Source organism: Melanerpes formicivorus, unplaced genomic scaffold, assembly GCF_026170545.1.
Source record: "Melanerpes formicivorus ecotype bairdi unplaced genomic scaffold, bMelFor1.0.p_v2 SCAF_46, whole genome shotgun sequence".
In the NCBI taxonomy this organism is placed as follows: Eukaryota; Metazoa; Chordata; class Aves; order Piciformes; family Picidae; genus Melanerpes; species Melanerpes formicivorus.
In genome coordinates, this window is record NW_027142398.1 from 1,510,334 (window position 1) to 1,519,639 (window position 9,306).

A 9,306-nucleotide genomic window follows, 5' to 3' on the forward strand; every position below is an offset into this window, starting at 1 on the left:
TCTGGATGGCAAGCACTGCAACTGACCATCCTGGGGCCTTCCAATTCATCTTTATTACCAACCACTTGCAACATCATCAACGTCGACCTAGACACAGGGGGGTGAGGGAGAAGCCATGGGCCTTCAATCCTAAACCAGTGTCTCTGTGGCAGGGTCCTTGTGGACTAGCAGCTCTGCCTCCACAGCCCTCCCTTGTGCCAAGCAGCCAAACCCTCAGCTGCCAGCACATCAGTCACCACTTTCAAGCAGCTCCTGAAAGTAGACCTTGTTGAAGTGGCAGGCATACCTCCAGCTCAGCTCTCTGTAGCTCCTGTAGTAAGCATAGTAGCTAAGCCACCCCTGGTAGTAATGCTCCCAGGGGCTTTTGGAGTTCCAAGGCTCAGGGGGGCCACTGTAACAGCAGGAGCTGCAGGAGCAGCTCTCCTCCCTCTGCCTGGTGGCAGCTGGCCTGGGGGGGTGATGGGAATGGCTCTTCTTTGCTTTGGCATCTTGGCTCCCAGCTTTCTTCTTCACTTGGTTTTGCTTTGGGGCTGGGGCTGGCTCCTGAGGCTTCTCTGGTGCAGGATGGGGCCCTGCCTGACCCCGCTGGGCTGCAGGCACAGCGCTCCTCTCCTCTGTCTCTGAGGAGGCCTCTGAGCAGGAGTTGTTCTCCCTGCTGCTGGAGGATGCCCTGGAGCTGTCCAAGCTGTCACTGTCACCAGACACAGCACCATTCACTACCACCTCTGTGTTACACTCCACCTCATTGCTGGGGAGCTGGCTTTGCTCTCCTGGGCCTGAATAACTCCTTACAACTTCAACCTCTCTCTCCAGCCCTTCTCTGAGGAAATACTCATAGTCCTCAACAAGCCCTGAGAAGCTCCAGGGACTGCTTGGCTGGGTTTTGAAAGAAGACAAGCATGGAATTCTAGGAAGGTTTTTCTTTAAGGTCTCCTCATCTGCAGCCTGAGCATTCTGTGGTCCATCTGCCCTGGTCACAGGTCTGACTCGACTCCTCTGCTCCATGTGGCAGCTGGAGGCCTGAGGCTTTCTACTCCTTTCTTCTCTCTTTGCAGCATTTGTGCACTTTTTCATCTGCTTGTGTTTCAGAGGCTTTTCTGCCTTCCATTTATCCCCTGGAAGGTCAGGAAGGGGCTGAGGTGCCTCTGACACACTCTTTTGCAGTGCAGGTTCCTCTGGTCTGAGACCCACAGGGGCAGAAGTCACTGAGGCACCTGCTTGGGTAACAGGCTTCACTTCTACCTCCCCATCTTCCAGCTGATCCATCAGTCCAGGAGGGATGGGCTCTGCACAACAGGGAAACAAATCAGGCACTCAGCTCAGTGCATCCCAACCTCCAGGACCCAAACAAGCATCAAAGCAAAGCTTTGCACAGCAGGAGAAAAGAGGTCAGGCACATTTAGTTAGAGCTACAACCTGACCCTCCTGCAAGTGCTGAAGGAACACAGAGCCAGAACATTCTCATCAAGGCAGGCAGCAAAAAGCAGATGAAGACAAACAGCACAGCCCCTGTGCTTTGTATTGTCACTGCCACCTATCTGTCACATCCTCATTCAACAGCTCACCAAAAGAATTGGTGCAAGATGCCAAATGCTGCACTGCCAGCAGGGCAGCTTCTGGCAAAGCAAAGGCAGCAAATCTTGTCCCTCCCTTCTCCTACTGCATCTCACAGCCTGAGCAAGGCTCCACCCTGGAGTTTGGGGAATTCAAGGAGTTCTGTAGGTGCTGAGGAGCACCACCTGGATGCAGAGCTCCTCTCCTCTCCTCTCCACAGCCATCCACTAAGCTCACTTTCTAGCACTGCCTAGAGGAAGTGATGGCTTCCTACAGCCACAGCAGTCACAGCAGCAGTCCTTAGCATGCATCAAACTAAATCAACTCCAGCACAGAAACCACATCAGCTCCCCAGGGAGCCTGTCTGCAGCTCTGAAGAGCAGGAAACCACCACCACAAGCAGCTGCATTCACAGGACAGAACCTACCTGGCAGGGGGAGAAGCTGCAGGTTACACTTCTGAGCGATCTTCCTCATCATGTTTTCCTCCTCTCCACGGCAGCAGAAGGTCACAGCCAGGCCTAAAGTTCCTGGGGGACACAGAGCAGAAGTGTGGTTACCCCCCTGAGGAGGGCCAGGGAGGATGGTGCAAGCTCCAGAGCTCCACTGGACGGCTCTCACCGAAGCGCCCGGCCCTGCCGATGCGATGCATGTAGGTCTCCCAGTCCAGAGGCACATCCAGGTTGATCACCAGGTTCACTTTCTCAGCATCAATCCCACGAGAGGTCTGCAGGGGAAAAGCCAAAAGGAGGCTTTCAACAAGTCCAAGTGCTGAGTGCTGCACTTTGGCCACAACAACCCCAGGCAGAGCTACAGGCTGGGGTCAGAGTGACTGAGAGCTGCCAAACAGAGAGGGACCTGGGGGTGCTGACTGACAGCTGCCTGAACATGAGGCAGCAGTGTGCCCAGGTGGCCAAGAGGGCCAATGGCATCCTGGCCTGCAGCAGGAACAGTGTGGCCAGCAGGAGCAGGGAAGTCATTGTACCCCTGTACTCTGCACTGGTTAGGCCACACCTTGAGTCCTGTGTCCAGTTCTGGGCTCCTCAGTTTAAGAAGGACATTGAGAGACTTGAAGGTGTCCAGAGAAGGGCAACAAGGCTGGGGAGGGGTCTGGAGCACAGCCCTGTGAGGAGAGGCTGAGGGAGCTGGGGTTGCTTAGCCTGGAGAAGAGGAGGCTCAGGGGTGACCTCATTGCCCTCTACAACTACCTGAAAGGTGGTTGTAGCCAGGAAGGGGTTGGTCTCTTCTCCCAGGCAAGCAGCACCAGAACAAGAGGACACAGTCTCAAGCTGTGCCAGGGGAGGTTTAGGCTGGAGGTGAGGAAGAAATTCTTCCCAGCAAGAGAGATTGGCCATTGGGATGTGCTGCCCAGGGAGGTGGTGGAGTCCCCATCCCTGGAGGTGTTCAAGAGGGGATTGGATGTGGCACTTGGTGCCATGGTCTAGTCATGAGGTCTGTGTTGGTAGGTTGGACTCAATGATCCTCAAGGTCCTTTCCAACCTAAGTGATACTGTGATACTGTGAGAGAAAGGGGAACAGAAAACTGAGTGGGTGAAGAGGGCTTTAAATACAACACAGAATGGATTGGGTGGGAAGCTCAGCACGTCCAACCCTGCTGAACAGAACCGAACAGAACAGGTTGGAAGAGACCTCAGCAGGGACATCCTCCCCTAGGTCAGGTTGCTCACAGCCCTGTCCAGCCTGGCCTTGAATATTTCCAGGGGTGGGGCCTTGAGCAGCAGAGTGTCCCTGTCATAGAATCATAGAACTGTCAGGGTTGGAAGGGAGCTCAAGGCTCAGCCAGCTCCACCCCCCTGCCATGGGCAGGGACACCTCACACCACAGCAGGTTGCTCACAGCCACCTCCAGCCTGGCTGCAAACACCTCCAGGGATGAGGCTTCCACCACCTCCCTGGGCAGCCTGTGCCAGGCTCTCACCACCCTCATGGGGAACAACTTCTTCCTAACATCCAATCTCAATCTCCCCACCTCTAGTTCTGTTTCATCCCCCCCAAGTCCTATCACTCCCTGACACCCTCACAAGTCCCTCCCCAGCTTTCTTGTAGCCCCCTTCAGATCCTGGAAGGCCACAAGGAGGTCTCCTCGGAGCCTTCTCTTCTCCAGTCTGCACAACCCCAACTCCTTCAGTCTGTCCTCTGAGCAGAGCAGCTCCAGCCCCCTGCTCATCCTCACGGCCCTGTCCATGGCAGGGAGGTTGGAGCAGATGATCTCTGAGGTCACTTCCAACCTAAGCCATCCCATGATATGCTGGGCAACACTGACTCACCAAGTCTGTGGAAATCAGGACTCTGCAGTGGAACTGCTTCAGCTTAGCCATAGCATCAAGCCTTTGGTTCTGATTCATGTTGCCTAGGAGCACAAAGATGATGCACAAGTAAGTTGGAAAGCAGGGAAGGTCATCAGGGCAAAAGCTAAGCCTTAGGCCCTGAAGAGCCCCACAAAGATTCACAGGCTGTTCTGAAGTTACTTCACCAGAGGCTCTGCAAACCAAGGTTCAAGATGAGTCTCTCTCTTTAGGTCACACTTCTGCACTATTAGAACACAACCAGGAAGCCTGCAACAGCTTTACCTGAAATGCACTCAGCAGGAAAGCCTCTGGAGGTCAGGATCTCAGCCAGATGTTGAGCCCTGCCAGGAGACACAAAGTGAGAACTGAGACCTGCAGGTCTAAAAGCCCCATGGAGAACTGCTCAACAACAGGCTGCTCCACACAGCCATGGGATACAGCCCCAAAGAGCCACTTCCACCTTTAGGTCCTCAAGAGTTGCCTTACAGATGGAAAAGGACAAGAGGCCACCAGGCCTCACTGTGCTCTGCTGTGTCTGAGGGGCCCTCATGCTGAAGAATTCCTTTGTTCCCCTTTACTCCTCAGCTCTGGAATGTGCAAACTGCCCTGAGACCTCAGAGAGGCTCTGTGTAAGTTCATCCCTGACTGGAGAGCAGCCAGGCAGAATGGGACCTGGGGGTAGTGGTTGACAGCAGCTGAACATGAGGCAGCAGTGTGCCCAGGTGGCCAAGGAGGCCAATGGCATCCTGGCCTGCATCAGGAACAGTGTGGCCAGCAGGAGCAGGGAGGTCATTCTGCCCTGTACTGAGCACTGGTTAGGCCACACCTTGAGTCCTGTGTCCAGTTTTGGGCCACTCAGTTTAAGAAGGACATTGAGACTCTTGAAGGTGTCCAGAGAAGGGCAAGAAAGCTGGGGAGGGGTCTGGGGCACAGCCCTGGGAGGAGAGGCTGAGGGAGCTGGGGTTGCTTAGCCTGGAGAAGAGGAGGCTCAGGGGAGACCTTCTTGCTCTCTCCAACTCCCTGAAGGGAGGTTGGAGCCAGGTGGGGGTTGATCTCTTCTCCCAGGCAAGCAGCACCAGAACAAGAGGACACAGTCTCAAGCTGTGCCAGGGGAGGTTCAGGCTGGAGGTGAGGAGGAAGTTCTTCCCAGCAAGAGAGATTGGCCATTGGGATGTGCTGCCCAGGGAGGTGGTGGAGTCCCCATCCCTGGAGGTGTTCAAGAGGGGATTGGATGTGGCACTTGGAGCCATGGCTCAGTTAGTCATGAGGTGTTGGGTGACAGGTTGGCCTTGATGATCTCTGAGGTCTCTTCCACCCTTGCTGATTCTATGACAGAACACAACTTCTGCACATGCCCCCACAGCTCTGAGCTCCCACTTGTTACCTGCTGTGCAGATTTGAGAAGACCAAGGCTTGGTTGAATGGAATCTTGCTGAACAGCTCCTGCAGGTGCTGGGTTTTCTCCTCAAATGTTTTGTGGGGAAGGGGATGGGAATTCACAACTTTGTAATACTGCTTCAGCCCTGAGGGGGAAACCAAGACCACCACCAAATGAAAGGGCTGCAGGAACCCCAGCCACAGTGCCATGCTGCTGCCAGCACCACCCACTGCAGCTAAAGCACAGACCTCATTTAAACAAACACTCAGAGAGAATGGTTTGGCTTGGAAGGGATCTCCAAAGCTCATCCAGTCCAACCCCCCCTGCAGTCAGCAGGGACATCCTCCACTTGATCAGGTTGTTCACAGCCTTGTCCAGCCTCACCTTGAGCAGCTCCAAGGCATGGGGCCTCAACTACCTCCCTGGGCAACCTGTTCCAGTGTCCCACCACCCTCGTGGTGCAGAACTTGCTTCTCACATTCAATCTGAATCTCCTCCACTCCAATTTCAAACCCTTGGCCCTCATCCTGCCCTTGCAGGCCTTTGCAAACAGACCATGTGCAGTCTTCCTGTAGCTCACTTCAGGTAGTAGAAGGCTTCTCCTAAGGTCTCCCTGGAGCCTTCTCTTCTCCAGGCTGAACAACCCCAGCTCCCTCAGCCTGTCCTTGTAGCAGAGGTGTTACAGGAGAGCAATAACCACAGAATGGGTTGGGTTGGAAGGGATCTTATAGATGATCCAAGCTCCAACCCCCTGCCCTGGGCAGGGACACCTCCTGCCAATGCAGGTCCCCAAGAGCACCTCCTACAGCAGCCTCCTGTTGAAGTGCTGCAATAAAATCCTCCTTAGCAGCACAACCTCACACTGCCACCACCTTTGCAAACCACACAGCTCAAGGCTAGGTGAAGCCACAAACTTGTGACACAAATGGCAGGCACTGGAAGGCTGCTATTAAGTCTCCCTTCTCATCTCCAGGCTGAACACCCCCAGCTCCCTCAGCCTGTCCTCATAGCAGGTGTGTTCCCATGCCAAATAAGAGCCTCCAGGACATTTTCCTTTTGGCTGAAATATGTTTGGAACAGCTAGAGAAAGCAACAGAAAGTCAGAGTTATCACTGATCTTTTGAACACAGCAGCAGTGGGAGCAAATCCTTCACAAATGCATGACCTGTGGAGGGGATGAAGAACAAAGTGTGCCTTTGAAATCAGTGAGAGTGCACATTAGGGAGAAACTCTGGGCAGTGAGGGTGGTGAAACACTGGCACAGGTTGCCCAAAGAGGTTGTGGATGCTCCCTCCCTGCAGGTGGGTGTTCAAGGCCAGCTTGGATGAGGCCTTGAACAACCAGGGCTGGTGGGAGGTGTCCCTGCCCATGGCAGGGGGGTTGGAACTGGATGAGCTTTGAGGTCCCTTCCAACCCAACCCATTCTGTGACTCTGGGGTTTTTAGCACACTCCTCTTAATCTCCTGACAACAGTGTCACTACAAATGAGCTCCTACTTACCAAGGAGGCTTGGGTCAGTGGGGTTCAACCTCACAAACGTTGGCTCTCTCATGTACCTGGTCAAAGCATTAGCCAATGACTCAGGGTAAGTAGCTGAGACAGCAAGCATCTGCTTATTGGCTGGCAGTGAAGAGTAAATCCAGCTGAGAGACAAAGAAAGGGCAATGACTCACAAACATTTATCTGCTGAGCAAGTAGCTAAGAGGCAGGTGGGGTTTTTTTACTCACTTGATTTGCTCTTGAAAGCTGCCTTCTTCTAGGAGCTTGTCTGCTTCATCAAGGATAAAGAGCCTGATACTGGCTGTATTCAAGTAGTCCAACTCTATCAGCTGCTTGATTCGGCCTCCATGTGAACAAAGAACAGGGAAAGAAGCTTTGAAAGCACTCACTGAGAGGTTGGGATGATGAAGTCCATCATTTTTCCACAGACTTAACTTTAAAAGGCTTTCTAAAGAGGTGTGTTTGGAATAATCTCACTCAAAACACGTGGCCTGAGTGACTCAGGCACTGCCTTGGAGGCCATCCCCTACTACTGACAAATAGAACACCCAGCCCAGTCTGGAGGTTTAGCACAGCTGATACCTTCAGGCCAACTTGAGATCACCTCCACTAGACCAGGTCTTTCAAGCTTTCCCATTTGAGCTCTGTGTGTTATCAGAGCCATTCACTTAGACCATGTCCCAAGAGCAGCAATCCCTGCAGTGGGAAGTGGCTTTTGGAGCACAAAGCAAAGCCCACCCATACCTGGGGAGCCAACTGCTATGTGGCACTTCTTCAGCCTGGCTTTGTCCTGGTTCAGAGGAGTGCCTCCAATGAAGACATGGCATTCCAAGCCTTCCATCTTGATGCCAATGGTGGTGATGACAGCATGAATCTGCACAGCAATCTCTCGTGTGGGAGCCAAGATCAGAATCTGTGAGGGTCAGGGATGAAGCTTGAAAGCTGCAGGGTGGTTCTGACCTGCCTCGAGTCATGATGATTTCGTGTTTCGCGGGTCAGAGGCAACAATATCGCTCTCCCAAGAGGAGATGCGACTGCCTCGCAAAGGGCAGAGCCGGCTCCTCGGCGCGGCGGAGCGGAGCGGAGCGGCCGCTGCGCACTCACCTGCGTGGAGAGGTTCTCCAGCACCACCGCGTCCAGGGCGATGGTGGAGAACACGCAGGTTTTGCCAGTGCCCGACTTGGCCTGCACGATGAGATCTGCAAAGAGCCACCACAGAGGTCACCGGAGGCCCCTGAGTGCCGTGCCCCCCAGCCCGGCGCCGCGCCCAGCCCCTCGCCCGGCCAAGCCCGCTCACCCAGCCCGCAGCGACCCAGCGGGATGGCCTTCAGCTGCACCGGCGACGGCCTGTGGAACCCGGCCGCCTCCAGCCCGGCCAGCACCGGCTCCGACAGCAGCAGCGACCCGAAGTCGGACGGGCCGCCGGGAATCAGCACGTCGCGCGTGCGGAACCGGCCCTCGCTCGGCGCTGGCGGCGAGTCCGCGGGCGCCGCCATCTTGGAAGGGAAGGAAGCGGCGGCGGCGGGAGGCGTCGCCTGCCTGTGACGTATTACGTGCGCGCCACGCAGGCGCACTGAGCCAATCAGCGCCGCTCGCCGTGCTGCGCCGCCAGGGGGTGCCGCGATGGCTCCATCGGGGCCGGCGGGGCAGGCCGAGGGTTGCGGGGGTGCGGCCGGGGGCTCCTCGGACCTTTGCTGGGGGGTTAAGTTGTTTGTACCAAGTTTAGCCCTTCTTTCCTGTTTGTGCCCATAACCGAGGCCCTGACTCCCGACTGTGCATCTCCCTGGGCGCGCTCACCTGCGCAGACAGAGTGCGTGGTGGTGGTGGTGGTGCCCCAGCAGCCCCGCGCACGGGGAAGGATAAACCTCTGCCGCAGCCTCTCTGGGTCTGTTCGGCGAACAGCACGGAATTCAGGCTTCCCCGGGTCGTGTCTCTGATGAACGGCACGAAAGCTTGGATTTACAATGAGCGCAGAGGATAGGAACAGTGGGAGCGGAGCGGAGCGGTGAGGGCCTGGCCGTGAGCTCCAGAGCGGAGCTGCGGCCAGAGGTAAAGCTGCACCGCGCAGAGGAGCTGGGCTCAGGGCACGGACAAGCCCAGGGCAGGGTGGAAGCAGGCGCACGGCCAGCGGCAGCAGGGGGACAGGAGGGAAGGGGCAGCAGAGAAGAGTGAGCAGAGGGAAAGAAAGGGAGCTGTGAGAGGGAAGGGAAGGGCAGCAAAGGAATGGGGGAGGAGGCTGTCAAAGAGGGTGAGGGGGACAAAATGTGGGTGAGGGGGACAAAAAGAAGGTGAGGAGGACAAAATGTGGGTGAGGGGGACAAAAAGAAGGTGAGGAGGACAAAATGTGGGTGAGGGGGACAAAAAGAAGGTGAGGAGGACAAAATGTGGGTGAGGGGGACAAAAAGAAGGTGAGGAGGATGAAAAGACCATGAGAAGGACAAGAAGGGTGAGGAGGACAGAAGGTGAGTAGGACAAAAAGAGGGTGAGGACAAAAAGAGAGTGAAGAGGATGAAAAGTGGGTGAGGAGGATGAAAAGAGGATGAGAAGGACAAAATGGGTAAGGAGGA

General features: G+C 55.4%; 1 protein-coding gene across 1 annotated transcript; it reads right to left on the reverse strand.

The window, feature by feature from the left end:
* On the reverse strand, window positions 1–8,242 carry DDX20 (DEAD-box helicase 20). Its single transcript, XM_068159568.1, has 11 exons — window positions 8,037–8,242; window positions 7,844–7,938; window positions 7,484–7,652; window positions 6,968–7,082; window positions 6,740–6,882; window positions 5,246–5,384; window positions 4,144–4,202; window positions 3,841–3,923; window positions 2,175–2,280; window positions 1,982–2,083; window positions 1–1,286 (listed from the first exon to the last, which is right to left on the reverse strand). Exons 1-11 carry the CDS (start codon window positions 8,233–8,235, stop codon window positions 229–231), a joined length of 2,268 nt encoding a protein of 755 aa, XP_068015669.1. The 5' UTR covers window positions 8,236–8,242; the 3' UTR covers window positions 1–228.
* Between the last annotated feature and the right edge of the window lie 1,064 nt (window positions 8,243–9,306).

Bases quoted from the DNA above. Each gene is read 5' to 3' on its own strand.
- DDX20 (XM_068159568.1), bottom strand. From the start codon at position 8,235: ATGGCGGCGCCCGCGGACTCGCCGCCAGCGCCGAGCGAGGGCCGGTTC. The intron at 7,939-8,036 runs GTGAGCGGGCTT...GGCTCTTTGCAG, and splicing joins GCTGGGTCGCTGCGGGCTGG to ATCTCATCGTGCAGGCCAAG. The intron at 7,083-7,483 runs GTATGGGTGGGC...GTTCACATGGAG, and splicing joins CATAGCAGTTGGCTCCCCAG to GCCGAATCAAGCAGCTGATA.